The 20,001-nt window shown below is 44.9% G+C and overlaps 2 protein-coding genes across 2 annotated transcripts in view; one reads left to right on the plus strand and one right to left on the minus strand.

Annotated features, from left to right (window-relative positions):
• Positions 1-18,404, plus strand: part of CAMK1G (calcium/calmodulin dependent protein kinase IG) — a 46,857-nt gene extending 28,453 nt beyond the window's left edge. The window contains exons 6-13 of the mRNA XM_066625013.1: positions 2,001-2,124; positions 3,485-3,560; positions 5,000-5,112; positions 7,545-7,623; positions 9,724-9,811; positions 11,939-12,363; positions 16,210-16,341; positions 17,767-18,404. Coding sequence (XP_066481110.1) covers positions 2,001-2,124; positions 3,485-3,560; positions 5,000-5,112; positions 7,545-7,623; positions 9,724-9,811; positions 11,939-12,363; positions 16,210-16,300 — 996 coding nt within the window. The 3' untranslated portion in view covers positions 16,301-16,341; positions 17,767-18,404. The remainder of the gene's footprint in view (positions 1-2,000; positions 2,125-3,484; positions 3,561-4,999; positions 5,113-7,544; positions 7,624-9,723; positions 9,812-11,938; positions 12,364-16,209; positions 16,342-17,766) is intronic.
• Positions 18,405-18,945: 541 nt separating this feature from the next.
• Positions 18,946-20,001, minus strand: part of LAMB3 (laminin subunit beta 3) — an 81,831-nt gene continuing 80,775 nt past the window's right edge. Inside the window, exon 22 of the mRNA XM_066624667.1 lies at positions 18,946-19,102. Within this exon, the coding sequence (XP_066480764.1) occupies positions 18,963-19,102 (140 nt within the window). The 3' untranslated portion in view covers positions 18,946-18,962. The remainder of the gene's footprint in view (positions 19,103-20,001) is intronic.

The following is a 20,001-nucleotide window of genomic DNA, read 5'->3' on the forward strand; positions in this document are numbered from 1 at the left end:
TCGCCTTTTGTGACAGCCCAAAAGCAGCTAGTGCCTCCAGAATGCTAGGCACTCTACGGATTTGGCCATTCATCTTTCAGAGACTGTTACAGCTATCCTATGGATGTTTACTCAGAACTAGTCAATGGCGCTTACTTCCAGGAAGATTTGCATAGGATTGCAGCCAGGTTCTATTGTCTCTGATGTAGAAGTAAGCCTCACAGCCTAATCCTAACCCGTGCTGAAATGGGCAGGCCAAGTGACCATATCCAGCACAGGGTTGAGGAGGCTGTGGTGCAACTCAGGGTAAGGAAATTTTTTTTCCCTTATCCCAAGCAATGACCTGGCCACCACAATGGGGTTACTTGGATCTGTGCCAGCCAAATAGCTGGCACAGATTCAAGCAGCCAGGGGTAATGCCGGTCTGCTCGGGAGGGTGGTTAAGTGCTGAAGGCTAGTCCCACTCCCTCCCCAGGCCCAGTCCACCCACTGGTTTGCCCCCCACTCACCCGCCCACAACCCTAAACACTCTCTCCAGATCTGGCACAGTCTGAATCTGGTGCAGGGAGATTGGTGCATGTCCTTGCACCCGTCTCCCCAACTCCCGTGGTGGTATAAACGTGCTTTATACATGACGCCTGGAAGGCTTAAGTGGAACAAAGAATTGTGCTCTCACTACATTCTGTAAGTTTCCTTCCAGACAGTGGGTTTGGGTCAGGTTATAGTCTCTAAACTTTTCAACTAGAGGGCTGCATCAAATATCTGGCACATGTCAAGGGCAGGAAAAATAAATACATTTTAATATAAAATTTAAAATTTAAATAAATATATTAAATAAAAATTTAAATAAATATATTAAAAAATGTGATTTTTTTTTTAAAGAAAAAAAAAGGCCTCTGGGTTATAGGATCCCATTTCCTGTCTGAAAGGTTGGGATAATATGGCCTCAGAGAAACTGAATGTGTAGAGCAGGGCTGTCCAAAGTTTTTGGCAGGAGGGCCACATCATCTCTCTGACACTGTGTCGGGGGGGGGGGGATCTACATTTAAAATTTAAATAAATTTACATAAATTATTATACTAGAGGTGGAACTTATATGAATGAATGAAGGTCTTGTAATAGCTCAAGACCTATAAAAGGCCTTGCACAAAACAAGGCTGGCCTTTTCTTTGCTACTGCTACTGCATCACAGATGAGAAACAGCAAGCAGTGGAGGGAGCCCTCATCCCACAGCTAATGCAAAAGGTCAGTCGCCTTCATGCTGAGAGCAGTTGCGTCAGGCCAGTGTGGGCTCCAGCAAGTTTCCGGAGGGCCAGAGGCTCATTGGACACTGGGGGCTCCCTGAGGGCCGCATTGAGAGACCTCGAGGGCTGCAAGTGGCCCCAGGGCCGGGGTTTGGGCACCCCTGGTGTAGAGAAAGAGAATTTCCAGGAGTAGCTCTATGGGATTTGGCCCAGTGTTTTTGATATGGAAATGTTAACATTCTGTTCATTGTTAGCATAGGACAGCCCTATAACTGCACCTTACTTATCTTTGAAAAAGCATATCTTTAGTGTCCTTACTATAAGATGCTGATTACGCTACATTGTACATGTGCTATTAGAAAGGGATGGGTTTGTTCTGATGGCCTTGGGATGAGTCACAAGTGCCTTTTTGATGCACAGTAGAGCAGAAGATGAGGCTTTAGGTAGTTAAAATTAGAAATTGTGAAGGCAGCTTGTGGTTTGATTCCTCATAACACTGATTTTGGTTTTATTCTATAGCTCATCAAGCCCCCTTCTCCCCTGTTTCTCATCCCTGCCAATGTAGAAGATACAGAGCCCAATCCTGTCCAGTGTTCCAGTGCCGATGCAGCCACAACGCAGCCCTGAGGAAAAGGAACATACATGCCCTTACCTAGAAGAGGCCTCTGTGGCTGTCCCACTACCCCAGGATGAAGCGCATGCCCCATTGGCACAGCTGCACCAGTGCTGGAAATTTGGATAGGATTGGGTCCTAACTCTCTGCTTTTTTGTCTATAGCCTGAAAACTTGCTATACTTAACGCCTGAGGAAGACTCCAAAATCATGATCACTGACTTTGGTTTGTCTAAAATGGAGCAGAATGGCATCATGTCCACTGCATGTGGAACTCCAGGATATGTTGGTAAGCAAAGACATACTGGTTATCTAATGACAGGCATTTGAACATCCAAAGTTTTGTGTCCCCACTATGCAGTACACAAATAGGATAGTAAGTGCCTAGCCACCTTTCACGCACCTCTCCAGCCCCCTTGCACTTGTTAAAAATGAAAATACCATTCTCTGGGTTCGATACTGGAAAATACATGAAGCCTCTTCAGTTAATCAAAACCTGCAAATTGTGAAAATAAAGACATTAACGAGATTGGCACCAAAGCATCAAAAATGTGGGCCGCAGTGTGACTTTCAGGGTTCTTTTCAAAACCAAGCCACTGAAAATTTGCAAGGAAAGTCAAACGAAACAGGAACAATTCAGAAGCATCCCTGATGTGGGTGCCACCTGGGGCAGCACTTACCTGAAGAAAATTTGGGAGTGATGTAATGATGACATCAGGTTGCCTCTGACCTCCCAAGCAATTGCATTGCATCAAATGCAAAAGCCTGCCTTTGGCTTGTCTCTGTACAGCAATCTCTGGGCTCCGTCACTTTTTGTTTTTGTCGGTGAGCGGTGGAAACATGATTGCCAGTGGTTGCACCCAGAGCAGGATAGAGATCGCCAAAGGGCAGTGTGGTGTGTCATCCGCCTCTGGGGTTGTCAGAGGGGCAGCCCACCACATCAACCCCCCCTTGTGATGCCACTGGTACAATTTCTTGGGTTTCTGCACATCTGTAAAGTAATGAACAGACATCAATCACAGGAGTTCTGGAGTGATGCCAATGATGGAGCAGACTAAAAGATGGAATTCATTCACCTTATTGGGAAATGCAATGATTGGGTAGATGATTATAAAAAAAAAAATTCTCTAAATTTCAGTATTGAAATAGTGTGACTTTTAGAAAAGATATATCTTCTGATCATGTAGGATTCTGAAATGTGGATATATGGATGCTTCCATGACATCCTTTTCCTCACTTCATTGTTTTAAATTGCTCTCTGGAATGCATCCTTAATCCGTCAGTAGTTTGAATATATACATCACAAAGATCTGAATTAGGACACTCAGCTGACTTATGACTTATGATTTATAATCTGACGTATTATGCTGTCAGCTGACGTATGACTTATAATCTGAATAAATTGTGATCCAGTATTCTACAAATAAACAAGGGTGTGCTTTCCATACACACTTTCCACCAACAACAGGCTGTGCTACTGCCTACCTCAGAAAAGGGATGTCCCATTTTTGGGACAATCTGAATAATAGGCATTTCTTTCCACTCTGCAACTTTAAAAGGAACCCTTGTGCCAATTTAGGGTTTGTTTTGTTCAAGGTTGAAGTACACAGGTTATCACTCACCTGGACTTGTTTTTTAATTTGTTGCAGCTCCAGAGGTACTTGAACAAAAGCCGTACAGCAATGCTGTGGATTGCTGGTCCATAGGAGTCATTACCTACATCCTGTGAGTTTCATCACCCATTGATTTTACTGCAGACACTGGTCTAATTTCACAAAAGGGACATTGCAGTATTTTACATTAAATGTTTTGAATAGCCTGCCTGTTCCACTGTATCTGTGATACTTATTTGTGGCACATGGGTGGCCTGAATGAAAAAAGAATAAACTTTTAAAAAGTTTAAAGTTTGATTGCCTGGAGGGATTTGGAACTCCCCTAATGAGCTCCCTAGCCCAGGCTTCTACATTTTGGTCATTTGGGAGTGAGGGGAGCCATGGCTCATAGAAAAGCATCTCCTCTGCATGCAGAAGTTTCCAGGTTCTGTCCCATGAGATGGTAAATTAGAGCCCAGGTCAAAGAAAAAAGAGCTGTCCCCTCTCCTGTTAATTGGCAGAATTAGGATGCCAGAACGTAGCTGCAATAGTATGTGATAAAAACTAAACCTTGCTACTTTCTCCCAGTCTCAAGTGGTGGGTGGGGTTTACATATCAGGCCTTGAACTGCCATATTTGGTTGTGAATTTGGGCAACCAGGCATAACTCATTGAATGCAAAAATATATATAGTATTTTAAAATAAATTGAGGTAATTGGAAAAAAATGTGGGAAGTGATTCTGGGTCAGAACACCCTGCTCTGCCCTGCAACATTTTGGTACCCGGAACACATGCCCCACTTTACCCACCCTAATTTCATAATTGTCCAGGTTCAGCCCCTGCCACCTCCAGGTAGGACAGAGAAAGTTTCCTACCTACAACCTTGGATGAGGTTTCCAGTACTGTCCTAGACAGATCAAAGGTCTGACTCATTTTAAGGAAGTCTCCCACATTCCTATGTCTGCATTTTCCTTTGTGATTGTACTTGCTCTCCAGATGACCACAGCTAAGAAGCACACAAGCAAAATTGCTGTAATCAGGTTATGCCACAGACTCATCTATTGCCACCTGTATTAACCTTTTCAGTTGTGGGATGTGTGGTGGTGCAGGGCACAAAGAAAAGGGTCCAGATCAAGAAAAGGCCATCAGTCTTGTCTGTTTTTTGTTTCCAAACTCATGCATTACTATAGAAAGTACCACATTGTTCCTTCTATACCCAGTTAGAACTAGCTGCTCCCTAATACCCTCTGAGCTGTGCGCTACTTCTGCTAAGATTTAGAGGATTTAGCTCGGATTTAGTGCCAAGTGCATGTAGATTGTGGAGCTCATAAAAGGCACTTCGCCCAGTGGGCTTAGAGGCTGTCCATCTGATGTAAAGTGGCTTGATCTTTGCACTGATGTAATGAACCCTCTTGGCCTCTTTTGTATAGCCAGCTACAGCACTGGTCTCTATTCTCCATCAACCCCTTGATTTAACTTTTTGAAGTGAGAGAAAGGGAGCCTTTATAGATGGCAGCAGCCAATCTCACCGGCTATTTCTTCCTTTTTTTCTTTCTTTCCATTCTGCCTCAGCTTGTGTGGGTACCCTCCTTTTTATGAAGAGACAGAGTCCAAACTGTTTGAGAAGATCAAAGAAGGCTACTATGAATTTGAGTCTCCTTTTTGGGATGATATATCTGAATCAGGTACTTTTCTGTCTGAAACATATCCCTTCTGCTGCATTTTGCATGGTGGGATGAGTTTGGCTGCCTTGATGGTCAGGGATTGAACAAAATATTAATGTCCCTTGATTGCTAGAGATCTCTCTCTCCCCTGCCTTTGGAAAGCAAGGGGCTTTAGTTAGTGGAAGGGAAAGAGTTGGCATCAGGCTTGAATTTGAAAGTTTTACTGGAATTCAATAAAACTGAACCATCCTTGGAAGTGCTCAGTTGCTCTTTGGAAAACTGAAGCAGGGCTAGTGGTTGCGCATTGTGGTTTTAGGAATCTACTTGCTTCAAATAGGTACTGCTCATATATTTTAAAATAAATGATTTAAAGCTCCCATAAACCTCCAGTGTTCTCTCCCATCTAAAAGAAACTTAATTCTATGGTTCTGCTCTGTAAATCTACCACTCAGTAAAGTAGGAAGTATGTAACAATATGTACGCTCATGGTCTGGAAGTCACACCACAGGGGGAAAATAATAACCCAATCCTATGCATGTTTACTCAGAAGTAAGTCCCACTGTAATTAATTGGACTTACTCTCCAATAAGTGTATTTAGGATTGCAGCCTAGGGCTATGTTACAGCAACTTAACCTCAGTTGCTGAAACCGATCTAAACTGTAATCAGTGGTTCTCAAACTTTACAGTCTCTGGAGCCCTTTATACTCCTAAGCCCCACAGGCATATGCACAGAGTCTCAGGGAGCCTCCGACTGCTGGCACATGCACAGTGTGGCACAGAGCCAAGCAGATGACAGCTACTTATAGTGTGCTCATGGAACCCCAGGGCTCCAAGGAGGACACTGAGAAATACTACTGTAAGGCATCAATGGCTATTAATGTTGTGCTAAGTTCATCCCATGCAACTGACTTATAGTTAAATATTTTAACTGATGACTCACAATATTAATAAACGAAATGATCCTCTTTTCTGGTGAATTTCAGTGACATATTTTATCATGACATCCAAACCAGAAACCTGACAGTCTTTTTACTTTTAAATGCCAAGTAATTGTCTATAATGAGAACACCAGGAAGACCTTTACCGTTGGGTGGGGAAAAAAAAAAAATCTAAGAAGAAAGTCCTAGTTTCAAAGAACAATGTTGCAAATAATGTTGTTGACTTCAAACAGACCAAGGTTTCAACTTAATTCCAAATCATATTTTTTTTAAAAAATAAACAATATTCATGTGTTAATAACATTCAAGACTTAATATTTGAATTACATTTGAAATCTACTAGAAGTCTCTGAGAGCGCAATTCAAAGACACTCTTGGACTGGCGCAACTCCTTGTGCTAACCAATGACCGTTGCAAAAGTGCCATTAAGCACTTTCGCAATGCTCTAAGAGGAGGGAGACTGGCACACGGAGATGCACCAGGCTCTGGACGCTGGCCGAAGCCCTGTTGGGCCAGTGCAACAGTAAGCCACTCTGGCCGAGCTAGGCCGACGCGGAGGACTGGGGAAGCATGGGGAGGCATTTCAAGCGGGAAGGGCAGGCAGTGGGTAAATGGGGACAGGGCCAGGATCCGGCACTTATGCCACCTCTTTAGGTGGCACAGTTTCGAGTAGCCCAATTGGGGCTGCTGCAGCTTTACTCAGGGTAAGGGGAAGTGATTCCTCTTGCCCCGACTGAACCACTTTTATTTTATTATTATTATTATTTATTATTTATTTTTCACATTTTTATACCGCCCTTCCTCCAAAGAGCTCAGGGCGGTTTACACAGCCTTTCCTCCCCTCTTTCACAACAACCCTGTGAGGTAGGTGAGGCTGAGAGAAAGTGACTGGCCCAAGGTCACCCAGGAAGCTTTGTGGCTGAGGGGGGATTTGAACCTGGATCATCCAGGTCTAAGTCCACCTCCCATACCACTACACCACCCTAGCTCTCCCCAACCCTGCTCTGGATGCAGGGCAGGCCTGCCTGTTCCAGGTTAAGATTGGGCTGCCCATATTTCATCTGGATATATTTTGTTTCCATGCCAAGATGCTGAGCGTGGCAATTTCTACACAGCTCAGTTTTAGGTTCAAGATGTTGTTTTCAACTTCAGCTAAAAAATTTTTCTCTGTAAACAAGATTGGAAAGATCTTGTATGACTTTTGACAGCTGAAGTAGACATTGTTAGGCTAGGTAGCTAGACTGATGGTGATCTGAATAATATATAACAGTTTCATATGTTCAAAGAGCATTTTTTTAATCAGAAAAATATTTAGGGCAAATGAGCATTCCAATCAATACAGCTTATGTGTTTACATTACAAATGAAATTAAGCAAGAACCACTTTTAAGTCCAGTGTGTGTTCTGATGAACGTGTGATCAGATAGTTTTGGCTTCCAGCATTTGCTTATATCAATTTCCAGAAGTGAGTTGCCTCTGTGTTGAATGGTGTCTCTCCTCTTTCCTTCCAAACAGCCAAGGATTTTATCTGTCACTTATTAGAGAAAGACCCGAAGGAGAGATTCACTTGTGAGAAAGCCCTCAGGCACCCCTGGTAAGAACACTAATGCTACTGTAAGTAGATTACACAGCTAGATGACAAACAAAATGGTAGTTTGTCCACCACCGCTTCCCCCAAGCCAAAGCAGCACCCAAAAGTGACACTCAAATTCTCTCCCCTTCATCACCACTTTCTTTGCCACTGCTTCTTCTAACCTGGCCAAGCACAGGGATTCTGTTCCCTGCTTCACCCCCCACTCCACCCAGCCAGTTCAGAAGAAGCAGTAGAGAAGAAGAGGAGACAGCATCCCAGTAGCAGCAGTCCTCTTCCCAATCAGGAAACAGGATATTTGCAGCAGGTGCCTCCACCACCATGATTTTTTGGCAGCAACACTGAAGGCCAGCCCCCAACTTGCCCACCCATTCTCCCTCCTCCCCTTTACCATTTTCCTCCTCACTTTGCCATTCTTGCTTTGAAATGGAGCAGCAGAGCATGTCTGGGAGGTGAATTGCCCTCCTTCCAAAATGTGTTTTCCTTTTTTGGAAGTGGTAGCCCCTCAAGGTAGAGATCTCCATTTGCATGAACCAAGTGGGAGGCGAAAGTCAGTACAAGATTGTGCTTTTCTCCTTTATCATAATATAGGTGTTGGTAGTTCAGATGTGTTTAAAATAGTGGAATTAAAATAAACACAAAAAGAACAATCTGTAAAAAAGAATGGCACATGTGGGATGGTGTAAAGCCAATGGGATTAGATATCTGATTAGCCAACTGATTTAATATCATCATCCCAGGGAATGCTAGGAATTGTTGTGTGAGTGAAAGATGAGAGAATTCTCCACACCTCACTAAACTACAATTCCCAGGAGACTTTGGGGGAAGCCATGACAAGTACAGTCGAAAAAGTTTGTGTAAGTTTGTGATCAGGGTAGTGTGGCGACGGACAATGTTCACCTCTGTGACTTGGTGCTTCTCCCCTTGTTCAATTCAAGTCAAGCACACATATAACATGCCATACACATGAGGTAGTTTTCAGCTGCCACCAGCACCATGAGATGAAGCTACAGTACAAGCCAGTACTTGCACAGCTGTGAGTCAACTGACAGCCCTCTTGCTGAACTGCTTGGGAAAGGAGATGGTGGGGGGGAGCATTTTTCCCAACATTCTTTCTTCACTTTTCTCCCTCTCACACTCACATACAACCACATGACACAGCCCAATCCTACCTAATTCCCTGTGTGGCAATGCAGCTGCACCAACTTCAGAGCCTTGAGGTCTCCTCCAAATAAGGGAACATTTGTTCCTTTGCCCAGGGTAAGCCTGCATGGGTCTACTCAGATCTACTCCAGCTATTTTGCTGGCACAAGTCTGCGTGGATCCAGGAAGAGGGATAGGATATTGGTGGCACTACCGCCACCAATACTGCCCGCTTCCCAGCCTCAATCACCCCCTTCCCTGCCCCGTCTCTTCCCTATTCCAACCCCTCCCCTCCTCATTCTGCCCACCACCACTATCATCAGCCCTGCTATTGGGCTTACCCACCTGGGTCCAGTGGCAGACTTCTTGCACTGCCACTGATTGCTGCAGTGGACCTGAAATGGCTGCTGGTGGCACACTGCACATGCCGCCAAAAGTCATTTCATGGCAGTGGGACTGTGTTTGGCTGTTGTAGACCCCTGTGTATGACAGCCCAATCCTGGACTGTCTGTCAAGCCTTCTCTGGGTAGCACTGTGGCTGAGTAAGGCTATGGAAATGGAAGGCTGAATGCTTTTTACATTTAAAGAACTGGGCAGGTTAGTTTTCATCCAAACCCAGGAGAAGTTTCACTGGGAGTAAAAAGCAATAAGAGATAAACAGAGTCAAATTCTATACTTGAGATCAAAGTCAACCTTAGTATGTTGGTAAATGATGGTTGAAAGGACAACTTGATTACAGCTGCCTTTTGGCATGCACGTTTACCCTTATTGCAGCCAGGAATGGAAGCACAACACCCTGATATCGAAGAATTTGTTTATCCTATGCTAGTCTTTTTCCTTGGGGTTTAATTACTGCTGATTGAGGATACAAAGATGGCAGATAACTGTTGCAAGAATGCAGAATGCTTCACAAACACCATCTGCCTCCATGCCTTGTTATTCCTCTCACTCCATCTGCAGGATTGATGGAAACACAGCCCTGCACCGTGACATATATCCATCTGTTAGTGCTCAGATCCAGAAAAACTTCGCAAAAAGCAAGTGGAAGGTAAGTTGCTCGGTGCCGATTTTGAAGGACGTACTACGCGGTAGTACTGCATGTTGTTCTTGTCTAGCAATGAAGCAGCCCTTCAGAAAACATTGATATAAGATTTCCCAGCAGGATCTCTGAAACCTGAAAATCCTCCCAAATTATTAGGATACAGTTGTGGGTCACTTAATGTTCTCCAATCCCTGTTATGCGATTAGGCTGTTAAGCGAACATTCAGCCTTTGTTGTGTAAACAGACACTCCCTGCCAGATCCTTGCTGGCTGCACAGGCTACTGGAGATAGATTGCCTATTCTTTGCATTAAGAGCCTCATTGTTGAGTAAACAGACACTCTGCTGCAGGCTATGGGAGACCTGGCTACTAAGGAGCCTCTTTGTTGTGCTTTAACCACCGTTGTATATGCGGTCTGTTGTTAAGCGGAAGGTTGTTAAGTGACACACACCTGACAATACAGTCTTAATCAACTTTCCAGCTGCAATGAAGCTGTAATGCAGCCCAAGGTAAGGGAACACCTGTTCCCTTATCTTTAGGAGGTCTCTGTGACTGCCCCCCCCAAAGCAGGATAAAACACATGCCCTATTAGCATGGCTGCATCAGCACTGGAAACTTTGTTCTTGAAGGATTCTAGCTATGTGAGTCACCCAAGAAGCTTGTGGCAAAGCAAAGGTGTTCTTCACCAACTTGATGCATAACAGCATGTGAATGCTCTATTGTTGTCAGAGGTTCTTTTGAGTACCTAAAATGATATGGGATGTTAAAATACCAGTGAAGGTCACCACTATTCCTGGCTAGTGGTCACCACATTGGAGCAATAGCACGGTGCTGACTGCAGGCCAATTTATCTGGGAAGTCTCTCTACAGCAGTAGTTCCCAACCTCTAGGAGCCTGTGAACCACTGATGCAAAAACTGGAATCATCATGCGTTGTGACGCACATCTGTGGACCACGTGCAATCTCCACCCTCCTGCATGCTAAAAATAGATTTTAATTTATTCTTTATTGAGAAGATTTGTGGTTTGCCGCTTTCATTGCCAGCTGTGGGCAGTCCATTGTCTGCCCTCTCTGGTGGTCTGCAGGGAAGCGTCTTCAGAGAGTGTGGAGAACAGACTGTCCGCAGCCACAGCTGACAGTTTAACTGGAAGCAATTGAAGACAATCTCCCCCCTCCCCAGACCTCGCAGACCACTTCTCAGAGTTTTGCAGGCCACCTGTGGTCTGCGGACCGCAGGTTGGGAACCAGTGTTCTACAGCCTATACCAATAACATAATTACATTGTGCTAGGGCAGAGTACCTGTGCATGTTCTAGATGAGCTAGACCACTGCCTGTGAGCAGCGGTGATTTGTAAACACAGCCCCCAGCTATTGATTCACTTTAGATGCTGAGGAGCTGTACAGACCAGCACATTGGCCACTGCTGCCTCAGTGGGTCTGTGAGTGCTGCAGGAATATGTATTTCTTAATGGCACAATGGTTAAATCATTGAGGGTACAATCCTAACCCACTTCCCAGCACTGACATAAGGGCGATGCAGCTCTGAGTTAAGGGAAGAAACATTCCCTTACTTTGAGGAGGCCTCCGTGAGTGACACCCAACTGCAGGATGCAGCACATGTCCCATTGGCACCGCTATGCCAGTGCTGGAAAGTGGGTGAGGATTTGGGCCTAAGAGTGTTAACTCAGAGGCAGTTCAAGAATGCACAATTGGTAATGCAAGGTGCAAACAACATTTTGGAAGCTGACACGCCAAACTTCATAGTGGATAGAAATAAATGTATAAAAGGTATCAGTAAAATATTATGACATCCCACAGTATGGAAATCAAGCCCTAAAACCTAGGACTATTGATACAGTGCATACCTTATAACTATTTATACCTTATAAGCGAGAAAATTGTTCTTATGGGGTCAAGGATACCTCTCATTGAAGTAAATGTGGGATCTCTGGGTTCATTTGATAATTTCTGCTGGGGTGAAGGGAGCAGGGGGCGCGATCACACAAGTCTGAGGGTTTACTCCTAATATCATCCCAGGTAGAACTCCAAGGGTGACATTACCTTCTGAACAGACCCAATGATCCCCGCTCTGATGGGCATTCTCACAGAATTTGACTGTCTTCTCATTTCTTAGCAAGCCTTCAATGCTGCAGCTGTTGTTCACCACATGAAGAAACTCCACATGAATTGCCACCACACAGGCAGCAAAAGTGGAAGCAGTCTCCCGCTCACAGAAGTGCAAAGTACATCGAGTCCCAACGCACCATCAGTCACCAGCAAGGAGCCGCCAAATCAAGAAGCCAATACTTTGATCCCAGTTCTTCCATGCCAGAACATGCCAGATCATTGTGACCCAAACAGCAAGATAGCAGACAGCAAGTATTTGGATCACCTGGTGAGCAAGTCCATCCCAATCAGTGCCAGTGTAGCCACAGAGGACAACCAGAGCCCTCCGAACAGACCTACATTTGGTTGCTCCGCGGCACGTGGAACACACGAGAAAGTGAAGACAACTTTTTGCTCAGAGTCGGTGCTCCTCAAAAAAGGTGCCACGCCACAGTAGGTGTCAATTCTGCCAACTAGAATGATTGAAATGAGGTCCTAACTCTCTGTAGGTTGTATCCTAACCCTCTCTTCTACATATAGAAGGCACTTCATTCATGCAAGTTGGGAGAGAGATAATTGCAGTCGTCCCATAACCTGCAGCCCTCCACATCCCACAGAATCTTACTCTGGCAGGGCTCACAATCCTTCAAAGTTTGTTTTGGAGGTGGGGGGGAGTGGGGGACAGCTGAGAGAAATCAGGTTGAGGAGAGTTTGAGAAATTGGCCTCTGTACATGCTCTTCTATTCAGCCCCTTAGGATACAACCCTATAGTACTGTCTTGGTTCTGGAGAAAGGGAAGGTGGTGATACTTCTTTTATTCACCTTTAAATGTGTATCTTTCTGCCCTTCAGGGGCTCTGAAGGCAATCTGAAGTTGAAAAAAAAACAGGTGGTGCCTGATTATCCACAGGGGGTCAGTTCCCAGAACCCGCACAGATGCTGAAAACCACGGATAATGAAATCCACAGTTCAAGGTACCTTTCACCCTCCAAAGGCAACTGGAGCTTTGCTCTGGTCATCTCCAGAGACTGATCTGGGCCAGGGAGGCCGCAAGTGGTCTCCCCTGCTCTCAGAATGACTTCTGAGGCCTCTGGGAGGCCTTAGAAGGTCACTTTTGGTTTTATGGAGAAATGGAAGTGACATTTAAAGGCCTTATAAGGCCCTCAGAGGGCTCGGGAAGGCCTCCCAGAGGCCTTAGAAGTCATTCTGAGGGCGGGGGAGACCACTTGCGGACTCCCCAGCCCTCAGATCAGCCTCTGGAGATGTCCGGAGCACAGCTTCAGTCACCTTTGAGGTTTCAGATTGAACCATGTCTGGCTCAGTGCTGGTTGGGGGACCCACACTGAGCCAAATCCACAGATAAAAAATCTACAGATAAGAAGGCTCGATCTGTACATACAGTATTGAAATCAACCCTGCAATAAGAAGCATAAACACAATACAGAATAAAAGCCAGCGATGGTAAAACAAATTAAAAAAAAACACACAGCAACAGGGTCACAGCAGGAGGTCTGGTCTAGGGGCAGGAGGTCTGGTCTAGAGGGTAGAGCCTCCGTTTGCCTGAAGATAACATTTGAAGGGTCGCCAGTTCGAGGCCACCAGCACCATGAATGGTGAGACCTTGAAGCAGCTGACAAGCCGAGCTGAGTTATTCCACCTGTAAGTGTCTTGGCTGCCCTTCAAGTAAGAGATGAAGGAGCTGCTTGTCAGCCTGCGTAGGAGGAAAGTGGAGGCCAGAATGTGATACCAGATCAGCAAATATCCATTCAAAATGTTGTGGTTCTTGAAAGATAGAACCTTCTTCAAATGTGAAAATCCCTACGAGGATTTAGAACAGCCTGCCTATGTAAACCACCTTGAATTAAAGTCTGAGGAGAAATCTGACGACCAAGAAAGGCGGTATATAAATACCTGAAAAAACATATTTAAAAAATAATAGCAAGACCAAGTGTGACCAGGTAAAATCCATCACGCCTCTTGATGGCCTCCAAATTGCATGTTACAGGAAGGTCCTTACTGTCCTAGGAAGGTGAAAAGGGCTAGCAAGGATGGCAAGTTGTCTTGTTCCACTCCCCCAAAGGAGTTTTATGAAATGGGCACCACCACGGGAAATATGTCCTCCTCCCTACACTGCCAATATTGCCGAAAATGTTGCTTGTTGTTGGATAAAAAGGCTGCACAAAGATTTGAACACAAACGAGAGTGTAGATTTTTTAAAGTTGAAGATTAGCATCTGTCTGCCCATGGGAGTGCTGGTGTTTTGAGCATGAATTCATCACACATCTAATCCTTGTACTGCAGGGGTTCCCAAACTGTGAGCCATGGCTTCCTGAGGAGCCATGAAACGAGATAGGGAGCCACTGAATCCTCACAAAAAACTTGCTGCCCTATGCAACATATAGGATTGTAGCCCTAATGGGGAGCCGTGGTCAAAGGCCAAGTAGGTCAAGGGACACACCAGTCAGAAAAGTTTGGGAACCACTGCTATGTTGGCAGCATCAGTCTGACCTGACCCCTTACCTGTACCTGGCCAACCACACCAGTTGGGCTCTAGGGAATGGGACATCACAGTACAGACCATACGGTCACCTCAGCAGATATAGGCTCATATTGCCAGGGTGGAAGGGACTGCTCTGTCTACTTCCAGTTTTGGTCTCCCCTTGCAAACCAACAACATTAGATAGACATTGCAGACATATCTTACTGCAGAACAGAAAAAGTGGATCCCCAAATGGGCATTGCTTCCTCTTCTTTGTGTCTCGTGAGATTTCACTGCACATCTGACAGATCCTGATTTCAAGAGACGCACAAAAGACTGCAATTTTTCTTACAGTTTAAATTTCCTGAGGGTAGAATATCAGGCTTGAAGCAATTTACTTTCATTTTAAAAAAAGAAAGAAAAGCAAACACCTTACGGAATATTTCTTTTGTTACAAAACCTACTGGAAATTATTCCTGCCAGCTGGTTTGAGGTTATTGACAAACCCAGAATGCACTGGTGGGTTTTTAAAAATAGAATATAGTGCTTTGGGTTACCAAATCATAAAAAGTCATTAGAGTTCCTCCAGAAAGGATGATGACTTCAGAAAGCTTTCATAGATGAGGCTGAAATGAGTTTGTCCCCAAATTGATCTAGGCTGTGAATGCAAAACTAGTGCAACCAAGAAAGTACAATTGACTTTTCATTCACATTCCGGCCTGTATTAACAACTCACATGCAAAAGACAAACCAAAAGCAAGAGCCTCCAGTGTCCTTTTCATCTGCATGAGAAACACAGCGTAGAGTTGAATTAAGTCATCTTTTTTTCCAAATCGTCAAGGAACTTTTGGACCTTTGGAACTTTTTTAAAAAAAAAGTGTCATTGCTTCTGAAAGGCAGAAGATGAAAGAGTTTCACCCCAAATCTAGCAAGTGATAGCTGTGTGCAAATGTGGTGATCTGCACGTGGCTGATGTGGAGAAATGCATATGGAAGCACAACTGCAATTGTATAAATACACCTTATCTAATTCAAATAACAGTTTAGAGTGCAATTCTAATCAGCACTTAAACTGGCTTAATGGACTTGTGCCATTTCCCGGGTGTCACAAATGTGCTGTAAAGCACTTTGTGCTCCTCGGGAATTACGTAGGCCAGCATGAAGATGTGCGCTGGCCTCCTGGTGCCGGATTCAGACCTGCGAAGTTTGCGCTGGCCTAGGGAGGCTGGTGCAGGGGGTTGGAGAGGGTGGTGGGAGGGTGGAATGGAGGTGTTCTGGGGTGAGGGGAGAGTGGGTCGGTGGATGGACCAGGCCTGGGATGGGGGTGGGACTGGCCTGGGCAATTTAGGCCAGATCCTAATCTCCCTCCTGGCCAGCCCAGCATTACACCAGGCTGCCTGAATTTGCACCAGTAATTTTGCTGGTGCAGACCCAAGTAGTCCCACAGGGGTGGCTGGCGTACGACATGGGGTAAGGGGATAAACATCCCCTTACTCTGAGCTGAACCACAGCCACTGCCTAATTGCACTGGATACAGCACAGGCTAGTCGGCTGCCTGTTCTAGCGCAAGTTAGGATTGGGCTGTTAATCTGTTCTAAAGATTTTCCGTTGGGCTATCTTTCAGATTTATACAGGAAAAACATCAATTGCATACTACCTGCACAGCTGATACTCATCCTTCATCCAAATAACTGATGTTACCTAGTGAGCTAACTCATCTGAATATCTATGTGACTGCAACCACTAAACCATGCTTTTTTTCCACTCATATAACAAAATTCAGTATTTTGTTTTGCTTTTATTCTTCTCTTCCACATCCCAGTCACTTCAAATCAGAAGTCCTTGTTCCAGTGAAAGCCAGCAACAACTCATATTTTGGCGCTGGGCAAACTGGAGTTTGTTTGGTCATGTGATTGGAGAATCATTGATATGAGTCACATATATACTTTGTCAGGTACGTGTCTCAAGAGCCAAGGATTGTAATGCTGATGAAAAACTTGGATTTTGGGGTTGCTTTATTTAAAATATTTTAATTTTGTTAATCCTACACCTTTTCCACAGTATCAGGGTGGCTTATGTACAAGTCAACAAAGATTTGAAAATCAGTACAGGTGTGCACCCCTTAACAACTTTCTGATCAGCAATGGGTCGTACATGTGACAGCCACTGCTGGTCAGGAGATCTCACCGCCCCAAGCCTCCAAAGTTGACGGGAGCTCTGCTACCTTTTGCTTCCGGAGGCTTTTTGAGCCTCCCAGAGTCAGCACGCATCCAAGTGCTGCCTCTTTGAGGCTCAGAAAGTCCCAATTGCATGAGAGACATGATTGCCAGTTTCCCCGGAGGAAACTGGAAGTTGCGTCTCTCATGCGATTATGGCATTCTGAGCCTTGGAGAGGCAGCAGGCAGACATGTGCTGCCTCTGCGAGGCTCAGAAAAGCCTCCAGAGGCGAGGGGAGCAGAGCTTTCCCTCGCCTTTGAAGGATTCGTATAGTGTCAAGCCCTGCTTGACGACAGGGATGCCTGGAGGGACGACAGGGATACTTATTACATAGATGGAGAGTGGCCTTGCTGCTAAGCAGAGAGGATAAATATGCACCCCAGCACTACAGAAGGGGAATACATAGGCTTCTTTCCTGGTGTTCTGAGCCTATAAGCAATGCCCTGGCTATTGATGCAGGGGGAGGGGGTGCAGCTGAGTCCATGCAGGAGCACAGACTGTAGGGGCTCTAGGTATGGGCCCTGCCACTGCACCAGAGATCCACAGCCCTGGATATCCCAGTGTCCCTACCTGTCAGAGACTGTAACCTCTCAGCCAGATTTAACAGAGGGGCTGGCATTTTTTTCTTCCAAGGTCCTCATGCCCCAGAAAGCCCACCTGCGACAACATTGGCAAAATGTCTGATTAGAAATTCAGAGAAGCTTCTGGCTATAGGGCTGGTGTTTAAAGGTACTCTGATCCTCACATGAACATGAGAGGGATAGTTAGGGCCAAGGAATATATAGGGCTCCAGACCTACAGTTGGGTCAGCCCTCCTGAGCCTCCTCTTGCCCTGTTGGCTTTTGCTTATATCAGGACTCCCAGCATGGCTGCACCTGTTCCTTCATGCCCAGCTTGATAAATATCCGTACAGTCCCTAGAGCAGGGGTAGGTGGCCTCTGATCCCTGGATTGCTTTGCAGGCAGAAGGTCCTAGGTTCAGTTCGCAAGCATTTCCAGGGGGACTTGGGTAAGACCTTTGCTTGAAACTGTGTAAGAGCCACAGCCAGTCAGAACAGACAATACTGAGCTAGGTGGACCAATAGTCAGGATCAATATAAGGCAGCTGGATAATTAAAATGGTTGCACAATTTACATTTCCCCTTCTTTCCCTTTCATTGCAGAAGGGCTGTTTGATTCTTCTCTGTGCTTCAGTGTCAAACATCAGTAGCGCCCGATGAGAGAAGAGCCTGCCCAGAACTCTGCCAGGCAGGGCTGTGTTCTCAGATGGAAATGGCCATACATTGAAGTGATGTGCATCCATAGACCTGAGGAATCCTGTGGTACAATTACCTTGAATGTTGGTGCAGTCATTCATACAAATGGGAAAGCATTTTTGTGGGAGACAGCAGGCTTCTGCTCACAGTTTGAGTATATTAATCTACATCCTTGCAAAAGCTACTTTTTTTTGTATACGTACTATATATGCTGTATATTTGTAGCTGTCCATTAGAATAACATAACTGGAAGGTGCTTGTTTTCTTTCGTGCTGAACCCCTGTGGACAAGGTGGTGACATTGAAAGCTTCTTACGCTGGCTCCTTTGTTTTCCTCCACTTATGATGTGGGAGCAATTGGCTAAGCTCAGGTGCTGCATGGTTGCCATTCGTTTCAACAGAGCTTGCACGGGGCTTCTGTACAAGGTCCAAATGAGTGACGAATGCCACACAACCTCTCTTGTTCTCTCAATGCAGTTAATCGCTGCTTCCAAGTCAGGAATTGTATAATACATTATGTGCTTAATAAAGCTGGTTGGTTTTTAAGTGCCTGCTGTTCATTGAAAGTGATAGAAGTGGGCTGTTAATTCACTCTGGAGGGTCTCCACCCCAGCTCCACTGGAAGATTTGTTTTCTGCTGTGTTTTGCCTGCTAAATGTTAGGCTTTCAGTAAAGCAGATGGTGACTAATAAAGCAAGATGTTTTATAACAGGCATTGCCCTGAACTCCAAGATAAATGGGAGAACTACCGTCTCAAGTTATTTTTCATTCTGCCTGTTTTGTGTGTGTTGGTTCTTCTCCCCCTTCCCAAATCCGGTTTTAATCCCATTTCTTTTAGGATGAAAACTGCAACATAAACACATGCTACAGAAAACAACCATCAGAAGGTTTTAGTGCAAGAGATGAATACCAGGTCTAAAATGACCTTGAAGACTGAAGCAAATAAATTAGCTGTCTGATGGCTGACTTTCTTTTACAAAGCGGTCTTTTGGTTCCAAGCTAAAAAATTTTTTTCCTCTAAAAGGTAAATAAATTGTTTTATTTGAAGAAAAGGGCTTTGCAAAATAGAAAAAGGAATTGGTCAGGAAATAGGACTAAACCATGCTAGTCGGCGCAAGTGGCAAAATAGTCAGCTCGGCGGCTGATATGATCTCGGATGGTTTCCACTTTCTTTTCCAGGCCTGCGAGCTTCACTGATTCAAGAATGATCACATTGTTGCTCTCTTGGATCTCTTTTTCTATAGCTGAGGAAAGAAAGAGAAATAGGTTACATGCAGGAAATACTCTCCTTGTTCAGCCTCCAGTCCTTCAACATTATCTAGGTTACAGGTCAGTATCTGTTGCAGGTTTCGCATTCTTGGCTGATCAGAGGGCATTGAATCTGTTAGATCCCTTCCTACAGTCCAGTGGTTCTCAAACATTTTAGCACAAGGGTCCACTTTTTCAAATGATAATCTGTCAGGACCCACCGAAAGTGATGTCATTAACTGAAAGTGATGTCAGGGCCAGAAGTGACATAATCAATTTAGGCTTCAAACCTAAGCTACAGTCAGCCAAAGGTCCCCTTACACAGCACACTTGTGCTGTTATTTTGCATAGCTCAGAAAGATTTCAGAATGCAGAATGCAAACTTGGATCCTTCTCCAACCACATAGCCCTCCCTCCTTTTCAGCATCCCAGCTTCCCACTTCTTTAGGGCAAAGCACCTTGCCTTTCTCCCACTGGGAGCCAGCCCTGTCCAGCAGCTCTGAACCCTGTATTTTCAGCTCTGTATTTTCAGTAGTGACTGAACTAAGTCAGGAAGTAAAACTAGATGGGCCTATGGCCTGATCCAGCGGGGCTGTTCTTATGTTCTTAGGTGCCTCACAACCCACCTAGTTAGTCCCAACTCACAGTTTGAAAAATGTTGTTATAGCCTATATGCCCTGTTATGACGTCTACGTTCACCTGAATCTGCCAAGATTATGTTTCATCTCTTGGCTCTTTCCATGCCTTTTGCTGCTCCTTGCATTCCAGCCTAGTTACTAAGGGTGCACAGCTGCCTATGTACATATTCAGCATTATTTTCAAACTTCCCAACTCAAAGAGCAACCTACCAGTCCCAAGAGCACAAAATGCATATGCATGTATAAAGCAATGGAGA

The sequence above is a fragment of the Tiliqua scincoides genome, chromosome 4 (assembly GCF_035046505.1).
Source record: "Tiliqua scincoides isolate rTilSci1 chromosome 4, rTilSci1.hap2, whole genome shotgun sequence".
NCBI classification, from domain to species: domain Eukaryota; kingdom Metazoa; phylum Chordata; class Lepidosauria; order Squamata; family Scincidae; genus Tiliqua; species Tiliqua scincoides.